At 47.2% G+C, this 21,986-nt stretch overlaps 1 protein-coding gene across 3 annotated transcripts in view; it reads right to left on the reverse strand.

Annotated features, from left to right (window-relative positions):
• Positions 1-480: 480 nt before the first annotated feature.
• Positions 481-21,986, reverse strand: part of CALN1 (calneuron 1) — a 130,890-nt gene continuing 109,384 nt past the window's right edge. For 2 of the 3 annotated variants that reach the window (XM_056326654.1, XM_056326653.1), the window contains exons 5-6: positions 13,835-13,988; positions 481-7,675 (exon numbers count right to left, since the gene is read on the reverse strand). In XM_056326654.1, coding sequence (XP_056182629.1) covers positions 7,548-7,675; positions 13,835-13,988 — 282 coding nt within the window. In that variant the 3' untranslated portion in view covers positions 481-7,547. The remainder of the gene's footprint in view (positions 7,676-13,834; positions 13,989-21,986) is intronic. The other variant, XR_008819867.1, reaches the window with a different exon arrangement.

Below are 21,986 nucleotides of genomic sequence, written 5' to 3' on the forward strand. Positions count from 1 at the left end.
CCCAAGCCCACCTGAGCTCAGGGACTCTCCGCTAGGTATAAACACAGCAGGTTCAAGTTTTTAACCAAGTTCCATAGAAGAGCACATGGCATGGTCTGACCTTTCTCTTTGAGATCTGCCTGTGGTGCCGACCAACCACACCAGTCGTGGCTTTGACTTCCAGAGGAGAAGTTCAGTTCCTCTCTTTGGCACGCTAGTGAGTCCTGTGCATCTGTGTTGCTCCTGAAGCCTTGATCCCAGCTCTGAATAGCCAAGACGTCTATTCAGCCAGGAGCTAACAGGCTTTTAAATATGTAAATCTATTTTCAAAGCAAAATAAACCCCCCAAATGTTCATGTATCCCTCAGAAGGAAGAAAGGCTCTCTGTCCTAATATTTTATGCAAATCTAGCTTTTGCTCTTGTACTTTGGCATGAATAAATATCAATGACTGCTTCAAAATGAGGAAAAAAGAAACTTCATCCCTCATCAAAAGAAAAAAAAACCTTTATTTCTATTGCATAAATAATGGTAAAATTAAAATATTTTTATACAGATTATATATTTACATTAGTGTTTGGTTAGAGGAAACAGCCGACACATATGGCATTCGGTTTTCCTTTATACACGTCTTTATACACTTGGGTAACTTGCAATAACATAGGATTTATTTAAGTTGCATGCCAAGTTAATTTATATTAATATTTACAGTATTTTGTACAAAGGTTTTTTTGTTGTTTCTTTGTTGTTGGTTTTGTTTTTTTTTTTTGTTTTTTTTTTTTTTACCATTATGCTGCTGACTTGTTGATTTGTCTTTAATTAAAATGCCACGTCTTTTGATAACAAGCAAAAAGTGTTCAGTTTAGCAATGAATGGTAAGTGGCTTGAAAACGGTGAGGGATGAAATGATGACAAAAAGGAGATGCGTGTATTAGTGAAGAACTTCCTAGAGATGAATCAGGAGGCATTGATTGCTTAGATCCTAGTATGGATTAAACAGCAAGAGGCTGGATTCTGGGTTTATTCCAGTTTAAGCCAATTAACGCTAACGAGCTATTTCTGATTTACCCTGGAGTCCACGAGGAACTTCACCTCCCTTCTACCCCCACCCCAGTCTGAGAGAACGAGAGCTGCTGCATGAAGCTGAAATGGCTTTGGCTCCTCTGAGAGAGATGGTGGGGAATGTAACACTCTTCTCGGGCCAGTGCAATGTGAATATAGAGGTGTGTGTCTGTAGACTGATGTCAAGTGGCAGCCCCAGGGGCTCGATGCTGCAAACACATCAGCTGTGTGGTTTGGGTTTAGTGGGACTGTTCACAAGAGAGACAAGACACGCCTGAGTGCTGGCAAGACCGGAGGGGTAGCTACTAGAGCAAGCTCAACCAGCTTCAAATGGTGGTCAAACGTTTCCTTGTTGGCTGGTGAAGACAGAAGACCAGCTGATAAAGGCAAGTTGTAGTATGGATCTCACCTTAAAACCAGCAGTGTCTGAAGCTGCTTATTCACAATGCTGGCAAAGACATGAACAGCTGTGGAATATAAGTGGCTGTAAAATGGCAATTTCATTTAGTAATGCTCTTCAAGGCTACAAAGTATTTTGATCTGTCTTGACAGAAAATAAGAAAAACTGTTTTCATCATCAAATTGTCAAGTACTGATCTTTAACACCAGAGGATTTCCTTTTTCTCCTTTCCCTCTCTTCTCCTTGCTTTTGGTGCTGAAATCCTTTCCTACTGAAGATGCTAAACTGAGGCAATTTTTCAGACTTTTGCTGCTGGAGAGGTAGGAGTGAAGTACTCTTCCAATTAAAACATTGTTGTCAGGTTTTCTGTCCATCCTGCTCTTGGTGAAGATTCTACAGTTCCTAGAGCTGCCTAAAAGGTCTTACTTGAATTGAAAAAAACCCCCGCCCAAACCAAAAGAAAAACAAGATCCAGTCCCAATAACAACTGACAATACAGAGATGAAAATGTTGTGAGCCTTTTCTTTTTCTGTACTAAATTCCTGGGCAAGTAATAGGTTTTAAGTGATGCCAGGGAAATGTAATTGCACTGTCAGAACACAGTACAGTAAAATAATAGATTAAAACCCAGCAAGTTCTGTACATCTTCATCTGTGCAATGTAAGCATGATTCAGAGCCAAGAAAAAAGATACTTCATCAGATTCTCATTTTAGAAGAGTTGTTTTTTCTTCTTTCAAATAGTCATCCATAAAACAGAAACTAAATAATTTATTACACGGGTGGATAAAATAGGGAATTTCATTCTTAGTGATCTTAATGTATTCCTCCTACTGCTTCTCTCCTGGCAGATCTAAGTCTGACTTGGGACTGTGCACCTCTTGCTTTTGTGCGATGACAGCCCCTTGCAGCGCTGCTCGCTCCATGCACGTGCACATGATGTGGGGAGAGAGAGTCTTTTGTGGAAAAAGCCGAGAGCGTCCTTGTACCGGGCACCTGGCAAAGCACTGTGTCAGCTTGAGCAGAGCCAGCCCTGGACCTTGGATGGCCGTCACAGTCCTCTGGGTGTCCCAGGAGATGTTTTGGATTTCTGCAGCAAGCAGAAAGATGCAGCGTGGTTTTTGTGAAAGAATATCCCCATGCTTTCCGTGGAAAACATTTACCGGTAGGTACTTTGCTCATCCAAGCCTGTCAAACAGGCTTCAGCCATCCAGAGTAGCATCCTTGGGAATGCTTTCTGCCTTTTTTTGATTTGCTTTCTTGCTATCCTATTTCTTATGGGAGAAGGACCAAAAAAAACCCATTTACTTGGCCCCAGCCTAAAAAGATGGTTCTGTATGTACAGAGCTTTTCTTTTACAAAGTGGTGGGAAGTCTCCCATGTAAAGCAACCAACATCCAGCCCTACCAGTGCACCACATCAACACGTGAGCTCCCAGTAACCACTGAATAGTCTGTATGAGACCTCTTCAAATTGCCAGATGTACCCAAATACTCAGCGCTAGCTCACCCTGGGAACAGGGGCAGGTCTCTGGGTCTCCTCCCACCTCCCACCTTTCTGCTCACAGGGGACCCTTGTCCCGGGGTTCTGGGAGCAACTTCATCAGGACGGGATGTCTGCTAATAGCAACCTGCGTATTTGTGGATACCCATCAAACACGGAAAATAATTACTTTTCCTTTGCGAACTCTCTTTTATCCTATATGACCTCCAACAGCATGCAGACCAAATTCTCCCTAATAAAGCCAAGTTTTCCCAGTTGCCCCCCCTGTTTAATTCTTTAAATTACTGTTGATATTGCTTCAGATTAGAAATCGCTTCTCAGTGGTGGACTTGGCAGGAGGGTCAGGCCCAGTGAAGTCCTTGGGTGGCACAGCCTGCTGTGGGCAGAAGCCTGCTCCCCAGGGCCACTGCCACCACCATGATGCACTTCTCCTGCCCAGTAACTCCTCAGCTGTGGTTTTATTTATGGCTGACCTTATGGTATAGCTCTGCACCTGGCAGGTAAGCGATGTTCCTTCAGCAGCCTTTGCTGGCATTCACTTATCCGTGGCCTCCAAAGTACTTCAGTGCCTGTCATACCCTCCATTGGCTTCTCCAGGAGCAGAAAATCAGGATGCGCCTTCAAACTTAAATGGTTAAAGCAAAAGTCAATAGTTATCAGTGATGCAGCCCGGTACCTTGCAGGAGCAGTAACCCAAATCCATCAGAGATCGATCCCTACATGAAGGTCCTGCTCAAAGTGTCCTCAGCAAGCACAGGACAGCCTGTGTCGAGCAGTGCTACATTGATTTCATTTGCTCCCAAACCGAACCAAAGCCTCTCTCAAGCTAAAATAATCATGTCCATCTCAAAGCCTTCCCTGCACGTCAATCTGTTTAATTGCACACTTTTTTTTTTTTTTTTTTTTTTGGCTAAACCAACAGAGTTCTCTTTGTGGTGCTCACAATTTGCTAATAATTTGCTAATCTCCGAGCTGAAATGCCATCCCAGGCTGCTGGGAGGTGTTTGTCCAGCCTGGGTTTGGCCGGCGATGGCTGCATGTCACTCCGACACAGTGGCACACATGTCACGAACAGCGAGGGTTGCCATGGCAATATCCTTTTCGTACAGAATTGCAGTGCTGAAAAGACACTTAAATTCTCATGTAACTGGCAAAAGCATAAGTTTAGTGCTTTTTCTGACAGCTCTACCTAGCACTGCTGCAGTCTGAGTATTTTTTAAAGTATGTTAATTAGCACTTAAATAGTGGTGGGTTGGGGTTTTTTTCCCCCTTAAAGTATGGGATGTGGGGGTTTTTTATTTTTATTTCTTTGATTCTTCTGCTTTCTTCCCCCTAAGCTTTTGCCATCAGGTTCTGATCAAAATTTCACTGCTCTATTTTTACCTAATGTCTGTAAAAGCAACAAAAAGTTTTTTTTTTTTTCTTCCTTCTTGTATAGAAGAAGAAGAAAAAAAAAAGATAAATGGATGTTACATAAATGGAGCCAGGGAGGTAGGTAAGAGACGCAGGTCCGATGCTGCTGGCTAGGAAGGATGGGAAGGTGTTGGTAGAAAGGTGGTGGGGAGAGGACAGGATGACATGGCTTGGCCTGATCCATCCTGCGTTGCCACCGATTACCAGAAGAGCCTGACTGATTAAAGAGGGGATCTCTTCAAGGTGCCTTTAGATGGAGAAAGGCTGCTCTAGGAAGGAAACTGAGACCTCTGGAAAGACATGACGCTGATTCATAATGGATAAATGTTGTTCCCTACAGAAAAAGTGAACCCAACCCCTCCCCACCCCACCCCCAAATCCTGTACCTAGTAAAATCAGTGGGGAGTTTTGCAATGAACTCTACTGACACCAGGCTATGGCTTTTACCGATATAGTAATTATAGGTTTGGTTTTACAAATGGAGCTTCAAGGTGAAAAACTATACTGAAAAATGACTGTATTTACAAAGGTTTTTATGGAGCATACGTGTAGAAATTATGGAACCTTCCAGAAAACTTAAAGGAATGCAAAAGTTCATCTTGTCTGTAAGGTAGCTCTTATAATTGGAGCCTGCCTAGTATTAGCTGTCAGAGGAGTGAGAAGAATGTGGAGAAATGCCTGGGCTCTGTGTGTTAGCTTGTGTTTTGGGGCTCAGCAAAGAGCACCGCTCTGCCCCCATGTTTCTGCCATCACTGAGCAGCGCTGGTGGGTTGGTGCCCACCTCTCTGCTCCCCCTGCCCCCACTGCCCATGTTCACTCCAACACAGTCCCCAGGGAAAAAATAAGTATTACGCAGTAGCAAGTAACACTTAAAATTCTTTTTTCCTGCTGCTGCCACCTTTTTGCATGCCCCTGAGACCTATAAATGTGGATGACAGTTTCCTTAAAATGATCTCAGAGCTGGTTATCTGCAACATCCAGCGTGGCAAGTGCTGGAGCATGCCTTGGCTCCCCACCACTGCGATCCGGTGCTCAGAGCTTGCTGAAGATTTTTCTGCTGTTGGTTTGAAGTCTCCTGCTGCCCTATAGCAAACATACATCTCACCATGTTCTGGGAGATTTAACAATGTGTTGCAGACTATTTTGCAGTTGGCCTCTATTAGTCACAGCAGAACAGAAATACAGAAGCGTGTGTTTGTGAAAGGCAGAAAAAAAAACTCGGCTGCTCCAGAAAAGACGACTGTTCTCTTCGCTGATGGAGAGGGGGCACCAGGAAAATGGCAACGATGTGGAGGTGGGCGCCTGAGACACACACCTAAAGGCAAAATCCAAAGTAGTGACATGAGTTTAAAGGGGTGATGGGTGACAGAACAATGAGAAGCAGACTTTTAAATTAGGCTATGAAAAAATACAGGTTAAATGTCACCAATCAAACTTGTAATCAAAGAAAGACCTGAAACAAGTCTTTGGGACGGATCCAGGCTTAAGCTGACAGCTGCTGTGTAGGACAAGGGAAGCTCATGGTTTGCCATCCCTTGGGGAGCCACCCAGCCCCCTCTCGTGACACAGGAAACAGTCATCTACATTTACAGGAGCAAGATCTCGCTGTTCCCCCGTGTTTCTGGAGCTGGCCCAGCTGGCATCACGAAGCCACCGGCAACTCCAACACCCAGGTGCCTCCACGGACCTCCCCATGAGCGCTCCCCATGAGCACCAGCTGGGAAGCCTCCCCCATGAGGGCAAGGAAATCAGCTCTCCTGGGGTGGTATGCAGGTGCACAGGTCATCCAAAGGTAAATGTAAGGATTTGCATCAAGTTTAAAAGGAAAAATGCTTTCCAATGTAAACCTGGCTCCAGGCTCTCCCAGTCCTTGCACTTTCCATGGGACGTGTTGTGTCTCTAGTCTGTATCACTCCATCTTCTCCTGGCTGCTCATTAAAATCTCTTCCAGGAAAAATAACTAACACTTGCAGGATCTGAAAGTCTGACACACTACGTAACATATGGCGGTAAGCTCTAGTTTGGTTCCTTCTTCTCCTGCGGCAGTCTGCCTTCAGCTTACCCTCTTTGGAGCTTCCCATAGGACGGTGGTCATGGTGGAGGTGGGACGACTCCTGAGAGGGGCCAGAGCAGCTGGCTGGTCAAAACCACACACTGCTGTGTAGGCGAAAATATAACCGCTCCCACGAGGTGTCTGACACAAAGGTTTCACTGCAGATTACAACCAGGGCATATGAAAGGAAATAAAAATTGTGCACACGACGAGTGGGGAGAAAAGCTCTTTCTGAGTTTTCCTCATGATTTTTGTCTCAGATAAGTTTACTGAAGACCAATATAGAAGAAGGGTAAAACTGCTGGAAAGCAAATGTTGTTGAGCTTGCAGACAGGACCAAATAGAGGGAGTTTTAACTGGCGCTGGTGGTTGCAGAGTCGGTTGGAAGACTGCACAAATCTCAGAAATGCCCATGTATGAAAATGGGTGGGACTTCTCAAGCCTTGATTCATGGTCAGAATAAAATAGCAAATGGACTCATGCTACCCCACAGTCTTGTGTCAAAGGTGGCGTTTACGAAGCAAAAATAGAAATTTTGTATGATGCTGGCAAATTCTCCTCTTTTTTTTTTTTTTTTTTTTTTACTCTGAAAATACTGTACAAGGATGCTTTAGCTCCCCTCTAATGCCGTAAACCAAAAGGCATGGTCATAAGGGAAAAAAAAAGTGAAGCTGGAGTACATGAAATAAAACGAACAGAACTTGCTTGTGGCAATGCTACGATCAACTTCCTGGGAATGTGGGCCCAGCGGAGAGCTACGCAGAATAGTCAGTCGGCCCCTAGGTTAAAAGACAGCCCCGCTGCAATAAGTCATGAGGCTGTGCCTCCTTAAAACTGCAAAAAGTGTCTTCCAAGTTACCATTGCTGTTTTGAAGCAATAATTCGGGACTCCTGTATATTTTTTTTTATTGCATTAGGAAACAAAACCTTTAAAGCATTAAGACAGCCCTTTTATGTCCCTGCCAAAAGGATGTAGTTGATTCACAAGACACATTACGCTGCTGGCCTCAGGCTCCTTGTCGAATGGTGCTTTATCTGCCTGCCTCTGTCTCTTTGCCGTGTGAGAGTCAGTTCGGGGGAAGCTCACCCGGTGGCATGCGCATGCATGGTCAGTTTGGTTCACAGTGTCATGGCGAGAGGCTACTCCATGCCGCTCCGCAGGATCTGGTTGGCTGCAATCAGCATCACGCTTATAATAAAGGCCATGGCAAATGCACAGATAAGGCTCTTCCGTACGCAGGTCTGTCTGTTCTGCTTCTGGGCGTGCACTGCAGAGAAGACAGGGGAAAGATGAGATGCTCAGCCAAGGCAACATTTCTGCTTTCCGTCAGGATCAGCTGAGCTCAGAAATCCTCCTATGCCTCTGATTACCTTGGCACAACCCTCTAGCCCACACCGCAGCGATGCCCTGTGCCGGCCAAGCCTTAGCCCTCCCTGCTGGGGCATTTCCAAATAATCCACCTTACCGTTCATTGCTTCCAAGCCAACTTCCCTAGCAGACCACCCTCTCATACTGCAGGAAGCCCTTTCTCTCTCTTCTTGACTTTTAAACCATTCAAATGCTTGTAGGTGTGTTTTGGTTTGCCTGTGTATTATTTCTTTTAAGCTCTTTATGAAGTTATCTCTAAAATTCTTTAATCAGGAATATTGGACTTCTGTGAATCCTTTAGACTTATCCAGGTCAACTGGGAATGAGCAGAGATTCAAGATGTGCTCCCCAACAACACTTAACCCCCACACCGTGATAGTTCCCATGATTATGCACAGTATGTTAGTCATTTTTCCAAACTGGCTTTAGGTTTTCTGTGCCTAAGAAAAATCAGATTTTTTTAAGAACCTTTTCAAATGCTTGCAGAATAATTGTTAAAAAAGGTGATATTAATTTGCAGCAGTTAAAATGCAGACAGAGTTGGGATTTTTAGCATTTGACTTATTTAATTTTACTTTTTTAAAGTTCATCAGTGAGGATTCACGCTGTGACTTGCTAAAGCCATTTCATGTCTCTGTCTTAGCCTCCCTACCTATGAATACCAGAGCAATATGTGGTATCGGGACATTGTGAAGATTAATCTGCTTGAAAAGACCTTGAAGGTCCCCCAAGATAATCACAGAAAGCCAGAAGATCCTCATGCACAGGATGGATAGCTCTGCCCTGACGCTACAGGCAGTAATGCATGGTCTTGTTTTGGCCTGAGAAGGGACGGACCCATCGCCTTTTTCTCATGGATGGAGTTGTGATGATGGGAGACTTCCAGGTGGTTGACAACAAGCTCAGAATTGCAATAAACCTAAAATGTGACCAGGAAAAGGCTCCAAGTGCCAGTGTTTGGAAAAGCCCAGGAGACTGTTTTTAGAATATATGGGAAAAAAAACCTTGTCTTGATTCAGGCATGAACCTCATCACGCTGGGAGCAGGGATCACTGCATTTTGAACACTTGTCCCATCTCCCCTCACCTCCTCTGGCCAGGATTTGGCAGTGTCTGTGTCATAATCCCAGCTCCCACGCAGCCCCCCAGCACCAGCTCAGCGCCGGAGGCACACGGAGCCCTTGTTAGGCGGCACTTCAAGCCAGACCGCCCAGGGCAGGGCAATGCTGCACCAGCGCTCCGAGGGGCTCGCTATATCCTGTGCAGATAATAAAATCCCCTTAACGGCAGCTCTCCTAAATTACTTGCTTTCTGCTTGCACTGCTCTATTCCTTGATTCCTTCTCTCACTTTTATAATGCCCATAGAATCAATACTTTGGTTTCTTGGTTTTGTGCGTGATGCTCCAGCACTTTGAAAAGCTTGTTAAATCACAGTTTCAGTTATTTCTTTATTTATTTTCCTATTATTTCTATACTTTGAAAACACACCCAGCCAGCAGATAAAACAGTGACACAATCCATCACAGTCAGCACTGCTGTTCAGCGCGGGGCTTTGGTGCTGATTATGGTGACTGGGAGCAGCAGCTAAAGACTGGCCAAGGCTTTTTGTAATGGCAGCTCTTCTATTCAAAGGGAAAGAGTAAAGCATGTTCAATGCTTTCTTGCAGAAGTGTTCCTGAATTGAACAATTTCTTCAGTCTTCTGTTGTATCATCAAGTAACGATAGAGCTTTAAGGCAGCAGGATGCAGGTAAGACATCGTTATTGTTCCTTATCGACTGAAGGTACACAAGTAGCCAAATAACCTACCAAATAACTCCAGAAGAAAGGGGAAAGGTCTGTGCTGAAATGTAGAGGTGCTGCAGATCCAGAGAGACCCTCTTGCTGTTGGCTGGGGCTCAGCAAGTTTTACTGCAGCAAGAAGATGAGTATTACAGTTCTTCTGCCCCTTGCAATCCACAGGGTGACAAAAAAGCTGAAATTACTGACTTTCTTCACTCTGCACACAACTATGTTCATATTACCCTCTTAAATATGAAGACCGATTTGCCCCCTGCCCTGCCACTGCTGAGTTTTTCCCCTCGCTTTTCTCCTTTCTCCAAATTCATAGATCCTTTGAGCATGACATCTGTGGTTTTTTCCTGCTGGTTTCCATAGCTGGCATTGTTGCATGCTCGATGTGTTTTGCATTTTCTTGCCAGCAGGAGTTTTTAATACTCATGGGACACGTTGGGGTTTGGACGTGAGCTGGTTCCTTAAACAGGGTCAGAGCCTGAAGCTCCTCTGGAGATGTCCTGGCCCCTTCTTAGCAAGGGGAGCAACTCATGGGCTGTCCAATGTAAATGAGATCTCAAGAAGCAAAGGCAAATCAAGGCTGGGTCATCCTTCACCTTCTCAACGTGCAGAGGACAGGCTGGCGGGGAGGACTCACCATAGTGTCACTAGTGGCAGAGACAGAGCTACTGTCACTGTAACTTCCCCACCAGGACATCGAGTGAATGGGTCCAGCCCATTGCCGGGTGCACCAGTCCACTGGCTGTGGCTGCTGGGCTTCTCACGACGCTCACAGTACGTTTGAGATGGTCAGAGCAAGCGCTGAGAACCTTCTTGCCTGCAGAAAAAGGCTTGCTAACATGAACAGCTACAGTGTATTTATAGTGGCTTCTGTCATAACCCTGCCAAAGGTGAGTGATATTTGCTTTCTCTGGCTGGCTGGAGGTATTTTCATTTGAAGAGGTCAGTTATTCATTCCCAAGCCCTTAGCTGAGGAGCAGATGTTCCCAGTGCTTGTCTGGGGAGAGCGGGGAGGGGAGCTGCAGCAGCTCTTGTACATCCAGTTAATTTGAGTGTCAGGGCTGAGGATGAAATGCCCATGCCAGACAGCACGGGTCACCGTAACCAGCCAGCACTCGTGTATGCCACGAGCTTAATGTCATGAGTGTTTGGATAAAGGGAACTGCCAGACAAATGATTTTTGTACTATAAATTTTCGGTAGTACAATGTCGCTGCAGACAGTTGTCCTTTTGTTGTGTCTCTCCTCGTAAAAACACACAGTCTTCTTGGCTCTCAACTTCGTTCTCCTGCCCTAAGCATTGTTAAAAATTGAGGGAAAGGCTGAAGGCATAACCATGCCTCCCTTCTGGTTGTATTCTTTATTGGTGGGGCTGGTATGTGCTGCTTGTCCCATGGAGTTGGGTGTTTTCTTTGCTTTGCAAGAAGGCAGCAAATGAAACCCCCTAGAAATGCATAAGAGGGGAAGCTGTGATGTCAGCCTAGACCTGGTGTCTGGCAAATGACTCTAACATTCGGAATGAAGTGAACAAAATCCTGGACTTGTCCCTGATGTAATATGAACATTGTATTGGGGTTGAAGTGTGTGTGTGGTTGTGTGTGTGTATGAGCGTGGGGGAGAGCAATAAGGTTCATGGTCCATGTTGATAAACAAAGAATGTTACATGGTTGTAAAGACCTTGTTGTGACAAGAAGCCAAGATGGCAAAATTATGAGAATGAACAGAAATTTGCACGTATTTGTACCAATGACGGTGTTACCTGTACAGTGCTGTTTAGCACCTGGTGAGGCTGAGCCAGCTGACCCCAGGTGTGAAGAAGGGGGGATGTTTCTGTCCATGGGATGGAGAAGGGTTTTGGGGCTTCTCTTTGATGCTGACGGGGAGTGGAGATCCCCCATTTCAGCAAGGTACTACTGAAAGTATCTGCCATGTCTCTTCTCTTAGGAGCCATTCCCAAATCTCAGTGAAAACCATTGGGGCTCCCCTTGGCTTCATTCCTAACCATGGTTAAAGGCACCGCAGTGGGGTGGATGAAATGTACCTTAAATACAGATGAGCCTCTAGGCTAGTCCCTTTAGGCTACCTTTACAGTTGAAAGAAATAGGTGCTTTTTAAGGTGCTATTAACCTCACCCCAAGGTAGCACCTAGAACAAACTCGAGGAATTATAGCCAAAAAGCATGTCCTTCACTCCACTAATTGAGTAGAGGGTGACTGACGTACACAGAAACACTTCTGTATGGCCACTTAAAGCCAGACTGAGATGCTGTCCATCCACCATGACAGCTCTCCCTTAGTGCCCTTGATCCACGCCATGAGGCCCTATAATTTCTGCTTTTGAGCTCTGTAGGGATTTCAGGGTGTAGGAAATGGGAACGCCAAGGGCACAAGTGGGTCATGCAGGTAATGGCATGTCCAGCCTGGAGAGCTGCAGGGACACAACCTGCTCTCAGCCTGCCTTTCCTGGGAGAAATGCTCATGTCACAGCTGCCACGGACCAGAACCGTCCCCTTCTTCTGGGACCAGAAGCAAAACTTTGGATCTTTGTTGACAGTGTTCAGTTGATCTTTATTCTCTGGCGGATTTGTGCGTGTGTGTGTGTATTTCTAACAACATCTAAAAAAGGGTCTGTTTTGCTTCTAGGTTCTGCCTAGCACCAGCAATGCCAACATCCCACGAGAAAAGCTGTTCTTGCTGTACTTTTGGAAGCTGGGACTTCCAAAATGAGATGCTGAGCATTTAGGTTTTCGGACCTTTTTTTTTTTAATTTTTTTTTTTTTTTTTTTTTTTTTTTGTGACTGGGATAGTTCACCCAAGCACCGAAGCTGAAAGAAGCCTGCATGCCTCTCGCTGCGGTGACAGCTGGTGCATGTCTCCACTGAATCAGCAGGTCAGTGGGGACTAACAACTCCATTCTTGTAAGTAAGCATCTCTTCCTCCCTGCTGCTCTCCAGGAGGAACAAAACAAACCAGCATTGCTTGGCTTGAATCGAAGAGCGATGCTGCTTGCCTCCCTCCTGCAGGCTTTTTGAAATTCAGCTGTGCTCTTCTACATCTTTTCTGCAGTATTTAGCAGAGGGTGAGTGTGCTGGGTGTAGCTGCTGAATCCTATTAATTAGCCAGGCTAATAATTTCAGTAATATGTTTATCCTTTGCTTTTTTTTAAAGACGCTTCAGTGTCTCTGCCAGGTGCCCTTTCAGAGGCTATTTTGCCCCTCAGAGTATCAGAATTTCCTACAAATGGCCCACATACAGGGGCAGTAGCTGTCCCAGGGTGACATGCAGAAGCCCCAAAGTTCTCTGTCAATATCTCGCTGGATTTTTCTCCTCTTGAGGTGATTTGTATCTGCTTAGTTGTTCTAACCAGCAATGTTTTTGGAGCAGTACAAGTTCCTCTGGCCAAGAAAATCCTTCTCCCAGGGTGGCTTAAAATGGGGAATGTTCTTGCCAGTGTTAGCTCCGTTCGAAGTGCAAAATGCACCGTAAAAGCTGAGGCTGTGCCTGGTCCCGGCTGCTGATCACTTAGTGGTCTTGTAGCACTGCAGAGAGGATGCTGCACTAAGGAACAGCTGCCAATGCAAATGTTTCCCTTTTTGTAGCTACCTCTGAGAGTTGCTCAGACCTTGATCTTGCAGGCACTCACACACGTGTTGAGACCAGCTCTCCTGGGGGTGCAGCTCCACCCCAGCAGCCCCAAGCGCGCCGAGCGAGGGGTGTGCAGGGCTGTAGGGTGCTGATGCACCACCTCTGCTGGTGGCGGGGGTTACAAGGCAGAGAGAGGACTGTCCCCAGCTGGTCCCTGGGAGCCCACAGCAGGAGACCTTTTCTGCTTGTGGAAAGACAGCAGAAAACTGATGGAGCCTAACGCAGCTTGCTAGGGCAGGACCCAGTGCCAATAAGGTCTTTCCATGCTAGGCTGGGGGAGAAGTGCTTATTTCCATAGGGAAATTTGGTCTGTCTCAGACACTCACCTCAGCACAGGCTGTACATCCCTCTGCCTGAAGGCCACCAGAGAAAGGAGGGTCATCAGGCAAAGCACCCACTAGTTCATCCTCCTGCCTCAAACAGCATCAGCTTTACTTAGACCATGTGGAAGAAAGCTAACGGCAGCTCTTGAGCTCTTAGTTTGTCATTGTTACTTACTCTAAAATAACTCTGTGCTAACTCCAGGCACCCTTGCCCATTGCGCGTCATGAATCAGAGTGAGTTTTACAGACAAAGCAGAAAGAGAAAAATTGTACAGAAACACGGAAACCTTCTTTCTCACCTTCAAACTCTGTTTGGCAGTTGCCAGAGTTTTCATTTAAACTCTCCTCTTCATTGATGATGATGTTCTCAATGTCCTTCATCGTTAAGTGGTCCCGGAAGGCATGGTAGAGGATGTGTTTCAGCTCTTCCAGCGTTATCCTCTGCATGTCGAACTGTGGGAAGAGGACCGAGTTAGACAGCCACCGTAGCAGGTACAGTACCTGGAGGAAGGGAGGCATGCGGGCATAGCATAGTTCCCTACTTGTGGGTTTTTTCACCCTCATTTCAACACCTCAACATGACTTTGCAAATTTTGCTCTTTTGGGCTCATTTGATACTAACAAGGAGAATGTTGCAGAAGGATGTTGCTAGAGATCTTGACGGCTCAATGCTGGTAGAGCCATAGAGAAACACAGCCCTAGGCCAGGGACAGTCATCCAGGCTGGAGATGCAGCAAGAGGCAGCAATCCAGTATCAGTCCCAGCCATCCCAACAGAGGTAAACCCCTGAGGGATTCCCCTGGCAAGCCTTACACCTTGCCATGAGCCATAGTCTTGTCTCTGCCCCTTTTTTTCCTGCTAACTCTCCAGTTGTGCCTGTGTAGCGAGAACAAGCAGCAAACATTTCCCTCTTTGCTGAGTTCTGCTGTAGTTCCAGTAGGTAAATGTTGTTCTTACATGCACCAGATATCAAACCCAGTGGATTCCTGCAGAATAGATAGGAATGAACATTTTGCAGCAGAGGGACTTTGCACATGTGTAAAGCCTGTGGTATTAATATCTGCTAATGGTACAGGAGAGAAGGCATTCACGCTGGCTGACTTGCAGTGCTGGGTGAGGAGACGAGTCTCCCTGAGTCATCAGCGCAGTCAGTAAAGAGGGATGGAAACGCTCCAGGTCCCCCCGAGTGTCCCCGTGTGCTGCAGATGCTCATTCTCTGAGCGGCACCTTGAACTCTCAGCTCTTGCAGCCCAAACCACAGCCTTGCCTACAGCAAACAGTGAGCACCACGACTCGGATGCCCTCCTCTAAACTGCCCACCTCTGAGAAGCCTCAGAAAGTCTGAACAGCTCTGCCTTAGCACAGCAATGGGGCCCGGTGATGCCAGCTTGTACCTGCTTCTGCAAATAAGAGTGTGGCAAGAGCAGTGATTGCACAGCCAGCAGTTCAGAAATGGTGCAGCAAGAAATTCCCGCTCCTTCCCCTTCAGCCTGATAAGGACAGGACAAACCTTATCAGTCCTGAGCTGCTCAGTGCGTTATCTGAGTTTCCCTTCCCTGACCACTGCTGCACACCTCATTGCACAGATGCAAAAATCATTAATCCTCAAAGTGGTTAACTAAGAAAAGTAAGTGCACTTTGATAAAATCTGGACCCTGAAATATTTATGTGTATATGTGTGTGTATAGGTGCATTTGCACACATTCATGTAGTTATCCATCTATCCTTAGAAGCACTGATTCTACAGTTCTATTTATTTATTTCCTGCAAGAATCAAAAACCTGGTGCAGAAATCTGCAGAGAAGTGGACAGCAGGGGCAAAAGACAAAGTTCCTGTCTTTGCCCCAGATGAGTTCTCTGAAAAGCAAGTCTGGTGGGTTTGGTGTTTTTGCTGCTGTCCTTGTCCCTCAGGGATTCAGCGTTCATGCCGCCTGGCTAAAAATAGCAAGCACACAATTGTCACCAGTGGCTCCTTGTTGCACAGTTCAAAGCTGGATTGCAAATCCTCCTGGTATTTAGTCACAAATTTCCAGCCTGCTTTGTTGTGCATGTGGAAATTGCACCACCTGTATTCTGCTTTCTTTTATGTTAAAAGAGCAAGTAAAACTGAGCAGCTGTGTACTTCACAACCTGCATGATTACGAAAAGCGTTTCTCTTGGCAACTAGAGGTGCAGAAATGGAGGTTAATTCATGTGGTTGCCTTAAAGCAGTGTTGGGAGGTGTCGTCAGTGGAGGTTTGCAGAGTGCTTTGAGGCTGCCTGGGGTTTGCAGCCCTCCCAGCTGGCTTCCTGCAGCGCTGATCACACACCAGCACCATGCAGGTAAAAGCAATGATTTCTCACCCACCACCCAATCCTGCATTCCTTCAGGGTCTTTGTCTTAGGGAAATTCAAACCTGAACTTGAGCCCTGAGCCCCAGCATCTTCCTGAGTCTACCCATATGACAAACTCATAATTTCACATGTGGTTACCCCTTCCCATCACATCGGGGGGTGATGGTCAACCTCTGCTGGAGTTTTCTTCCTGTTCTTGGCTCAGGGACAGTTCTCTGTGACCAGCACAGACATTTTTTGCTGTAGTTTATGCGTTTGGATTTTCCTCCTTCAGGGAACAGTCTTTCTAGAAGCTGTCCAAAACCGTGTTCACCCAGCACCAGATGGATGCTCGCCCCTGTGAGTGCTTCACAGCCCAGAGCAGTGTCTCTGAGACTTCCTTTTTACTTGCATCCTTTTTTGAGGACACCTGCAGGGATGTGTCAGCCTCCTTAGGACTTACTGGAAGTGCTGACAGACTTTACATGGGCAGGATAGCTGAGGGCCAGGGACCTCTGATATGGTGCATGCATCCTGTCCTTGTGGGGAGTAAAAGGCAACTGACTGCTTCAGGATCTGCCTTGCTGTGTCCCAAGGTGACTGTGTTGGAAGAACAACATCTCTGGGTCAGCTCCCTGCTCCTTTATGTCTGTCTCCTGAGCTATAGGTGTGAAAACTCACCTCAGGACACACCGGTGCCTATGTTGACATGCTGCTCCTGTCTTCTCACTGTCAGCAGTCTTTGCTGGTCTCCCTCTATACCAGCATTACCACTAACAAGCTTTTGCAGACTCTACTGTGATGCTACCTATTGCCTGGATTTACCTGGATTACAAACAGAACCATGGTTATCATCTCATCTTAACAATGTGGAAACAGTAATGACTTGTGGGTTTGGGGGTCTTTTTGTTGATCTGTCTGGTGGGAAATAATTGTTGTCTTGACAAACACACATCTGTCGCTGCATCTCTGGCTTTTTTAAGCTTTATGCTAATATAGGGAGAAATTATTTTTTTATTGTTCCATTGTCATTTTGCTTTTTAGGAAGAGGAACCATCTCAGATGGGGTTCAAAATTACCCTTGTTGGCTCCCGTACTGAGTGTTTGGCTTGTTGGCAAGCATATGGTCATTGCTGCTGCTTTGCTCTATGCTCTGGGGCTTCCGTGCAGGAGGCATGTCCTCCGTTAGATACGTATCAGCACAGGAGTTTGTCCAGAATGGGCTCAGGCTTGGTGCAGCCAGAAACAAGAGTTTGCACTGGGTTTGGGCTCCCAGGTCATTTCTTATATTATCATTGCTCTCCAATCTGGCAGTTTCCCTGATTCATTCTTCAATTATTCTGGCTTTTTATTGTTGTAATGGCAGTAACCAGGGAGCAACTCTTAGCTTCTCTTGGTTCCACTGAGAGGAAAACTGTGACTGCTGCAAGTTGAAAACTTTTTATAGGATTTATAATTAGAAGAAATTGATGCTGCTTCTTCTGAACCGGTGCTCTTGGAATACACTGTAAGCAGTGGCATAGAAAAAAACTGTGCCTAATGCTGAGGCTCAACCACCCCAAGTGATGCTGTTAGTGCCCTGAATGAAAACCTGTAACTTGTACAGGTATGTTTGGCTTCTGTGCAGGTCACCAGGAATTGTCCACTGCAGTTTCTGATGGACCTCAGTAACTGTCCCTAGCAGAAACATCTCCTGGAGTTGGAGTGCGTTGTCCCAGGAGACATCTGGAAGGGAAAGTAGACCTGATCCAATCCAGCCTGTAGCTTCCTGACTCCTCCTTGATTTAAATTTCCTGCTGGGAATGAAAGCAGAGTCCCTGTGAGTTCCTTCAGTCTCCCTACCCCCAATTCCCAAAATCTGTGGCTGACTGACATCTGCCATGCCTGCAGAACACTAGTTTCACTCCTAGCACCTTCTTCAGATACTTCTGTATCCTACTTGGCACAATCTCCTTCTGCTTTATACAGGGAAATGACCCTATGAAAGAGCTTGCTTCTTTGAAGAGTTAAATGCTGAAATATTACCTATGATAATTTCCTTTAATATCAGCTCTGCTTTTAAAAAAAGAGTGGGGGGCTCCTCTCTTGATTCTGAAGTTGGTCTCACTGCTGTGCAGACGGGGTGACGCCAGGCTGGCACCCTGTAGTAAAGTAAGCGGGGCCACCCTGGTGACCTGCAAGATCTTTTGAAGCCACATCAACAAAAATGCTCTTCTCAACCAGAGGCAGGGATGGGTCCTCTGGCTTTAGCTAGGAGAGCACTTCGGATACTTATTTTTCTTGAGCCTATCAGGTACAGGTTTTCCATGTAAGCCAACTAAAGAAGTTATATTGGACTTTGAGGTCTCCAAGTGGAGACTGAGACAGCAGCACAAGAGCAGGCTTTTGTCTCGTGCTTTTGAAAACCAGGTCTGCAAACCCAAAACGTTCATAGAATCATTTAGGTTGGAAAAAGGCCCTTAGGGTCATCAAGTCCAACCATTGACCTAACATTGCCAATTCCACCACTAAACCATGTTCCTAAGCACCACATCTATGTTTCATAGATTTCTTGTTTGGGGCAGCCCTTGATAATCTCTGCATAATAACACCTTTGTTTTGCTCTCAGACCTATTGCATGTCAGGCCACGGGTGTCTCGAATACCTGCGAGGCAAACGCAGACTGGCTTTGCCCACACTTGCAGCCGGCTGCCACAACACGGGGCATGGCCCCCAACCCCCTGGGACTCTTTGCAGAGCAGCTGAGCTCTGTGCTGTGCTAACCAGAGTCAGGTTGTTTCTGGGTGGCTCTGAACACAGGCAGCTCTGTGACTGCTCGCAGCAGCCGGTGCATCTGTTCCTTGAGCCAGACAGGGTTTGAGCTCATAAACTACTAGCTGGGACTTTTCCATAGGACCAATGTTGTGTGTTGGCCATATATTAAAGCACACAGCCCCAGTGTGCTCCAGCAGGAATCTAATGTATTCCCATCTCTGCCTGGGGGCTGGATGAATGGCCATTTTGTACTGACTGTACCTTCCAGATAAGCTCAGCCATGGAACTTTATAACGACAGGAAAACGGTGCATGCTGGAGAAGCCAGGAGTCTGGAGAGGCAGGAAGACCACGCAGAAGGGGAGTGAGCTCCTGCGAGCGAAGCTGTGTTTGCAGCGGGGATCTGCTGTGCTGCCAAGGCTGAAGGACTCTGCTCGTGCCTAACAGGCAGCGGCTGCCATTTCAGTACACAGCACTGTGGCAAGACCCCACTGTAAAAGCTCCTAGATGAACTTTTATACATCTATTTTATATATATATATGTTTAGATTTGTGTATATTTCAAAGTATTGTCTTTATATATATATATAACATAAAGTATAAATTGTGTGTGTATATATATATATATATATATATAAAAATATGTGGGAACACATGAAATATTTTCTAGATGTCCAGACATACACTCTCTCCAGATCTGAAGGTTTCTCATTATATATTTTTCTGTCAAAGAAAACATGCTGTTAAATGGAGAACATGCGCCAGCCTGAGACCTGGAGTGCCTTGTGTGCACCCCAATAGGACAGAGGCACAAAGCCATTTCGCAGCCTGTAACACGCTACTGGCTTTAAAGCAGCAATATTATTGGTTTGGTTTTTTTTTTCAGTGTTCCCAAAATCATGACTACCATTACAGCAAAGCTAATTTCCTGCACACACACACGCACCCCCACACCCCCCCCCCCACCCGCTGGCCCACACATCCACTGAAGGAGGGGCGGGAGCCCTTCCTACAGCACCGGCAGTGAAAGCACAGAAGATAACATTTTGCTCTGCTCCATACACATGCCCATGTGGAGGCTTGCTGTAAGCTGAAGATTTAGGGGTCCCTTTTTGTTTTCCCCATCACTACTTGTTTTTCTCCTTCCAGCACTTGCTCTGTGCTAGTGCAACTGCATTTATGGCCCAGGGCGAAGCACGCAGAGGTCCCTCAGGGCTGCCCCGTGGGCTGTGGCAGGGCCCAGGGCTGTTCCCACGTGTGCACAAGCATTTTCTCTATCTGGGAACCATGCCCAGCCATCCGTGGAGGTCTCACATCGCCCTGCTGACAGCAGCCTTGCTGCCCCTCCGTGGGGGGCAGGAGGGAGAAGATGGCTCTGTGCAAGGGAGAGCATGTGCTTCTCCCTGCACCCAGTGCAATACTCACCCCCTACCTCCTCCCAGTTTAGCTGTGTGGCTCTGCTGCTGGGAAAAGCCTCCTATCAGTATGATAATCCTCAGCAAAGACCAGAAAGAGCCACCTGTCCCTCCGTCCTGTAAGCTCCCTTGTAGCTCCCCTATCATCACTTGAGATAAGAGAAGCAAATGCTTTCACTCTAAACCGGGGTGGCTGCGGGAGTGGAGCAAACAGAGCCTTTCCCTTGGGATGCTCATTGCAGGCAGACAGCCTGGCAGGGCACTCAGAGCACACTGTGACCCTGCCAAGAAGAGCTTGAGGCCCTGGGTGTCCCCTCTGCTGAATGGACACCATGCAGAGCTATGTCACCGTCCCAGCAGGCAGGTGGAGAAGGGGATTTTTGCAGGACAGCAGATACAAACTCAGCTTTGGCAGCTGCCCCCAACAATCCCCATTAGCCTGCAAGAGGGAGCAGAGCTCCATCAACCAACAGATCATCTCCTCCTCCTGGGAGATTACGCTGCACAACCCTGCTGCTGCAGAAAGATGCGGTCCCATCCTGCCAAGGGCTGGAGCCCAGGACTGAGTGTCCTGGGAGCCAGTAGCCAGTGCACCCACTGGGTGACTCCCCATCCTGCTCTCCCATCGCTCACCAGGAGCACAAGGTTGTGCTTGGCCCCATGTGTACACGTGCACTTCCAGTGCCAGAAGCAGGCAGGCTCAAGGACCCCAGTTAGAACCAGTGCCCCTATAGAAACACACTTGCATGCCTCCCCGTATGGTGGCTGGGGCTGCGTGACACCACAAGTGCCTGTCTGCTCGCTTGAGCTGTCCTTGTGTTGGGGCGATGTGCCCCGGGCCACCTTGCCCTGAAGCATCCCAGCAAGCCACTTGTGACAGCTTCTCCCCCCCACCCTGGGCTGCGGGTGGCCGTCACCCAGGTACCGCTGGCTCGCACAGCATCGGGAACATTTCCCCGATGCTGCACCCGAGCAACCTTGCCTGCTGGGGAGCGGAAAGGGGTAACACGCTCATTTCCATAGTAACGGGCTCGTTACTGCGCTGGCTAACAGGAGATGGTTCCATTCTTCCTGGCAGCTTTGTCAGCAGGGAATCGTACACACACTGATAAATTAAAACCAGATTTAAGTGCATATTCACAGCACTCTTAACCCCAAGCAACCTGGCCAAAGTTTGCACTATGAAATGATGTGGCACTGCCAACTGACCTGGCCCATGGGGACCCCCCCCATGTGTCCCTCCAGCCACCCCACAGCCCACGTGGGACCACGGAGGAGGGAGCGCTGCCGGGATGCTCGCAGCTCTGCAAGAGGCACCGTCTGTAGATTATGAACTGTTCTGTGTATGGCCCAAACCAGCCTCCTTTGCCAGCTTGCCTGGGTGGAACAAGGCCATGCTGTGGAGGGGTGGTCTCTGCAAAAGGGTGTATGGGCTGAGAACACATGAGATCTCCCCATCGTGTCTGCCAGCCTGAAACCCAGGGCAGGAAAGTCCTGTACTCCCCTCCACAGCACTTGGGACAAGTGTGACCAGTTCTGGGTGTTCTTCAGGGGCTGGGGAGCAGGACAAGGGGGTCAGGGTGGCCCAGGCTGGTGCTCACTGTAAGAAACCTCTCTGACTGTGCAGACAAAGAGGAGAAAGGGTGAGTAAAACTGAAAGACAGAATGGCTGCCCTAAGAGCACAAATGCCCACCAACTCCTTGTTATCATTCCAGAAATGTTTTAGAGGCAGTCCTGAGCCCACCATGTACCAGAGGCAAGAAGCTGTCCACATGGAGGAGGCCACGAAGGCTCACGGGTGGGCAGTGTGCCTGGTGGGTGCCCTGCCCACCTCCCCCCTAATGAACTGCAGGCTGACCCCCTGCTTGCCCCCCATCCCCATCCGTATCTTCCACACCTCCACACCTGGAACTGATGCACAGCCAGGGACCACTTCAGATTTTGACAGCTTGGCATTTTCCAATGCAGA

Source organism: Falco biarmicus, chromosome 1 (genome assembly GCF_023638135.1).
Source record: "Falco biarmicus isolate bFalBia1 chromosome 1, bFalBia1.pri, whole genome shotgun sequence".
Lineage (NCBI taxonomy): Eukaryota > Metazoa > Chordata > Aves > Falconiformes > Falconidae > Falco > Falco biarmicus.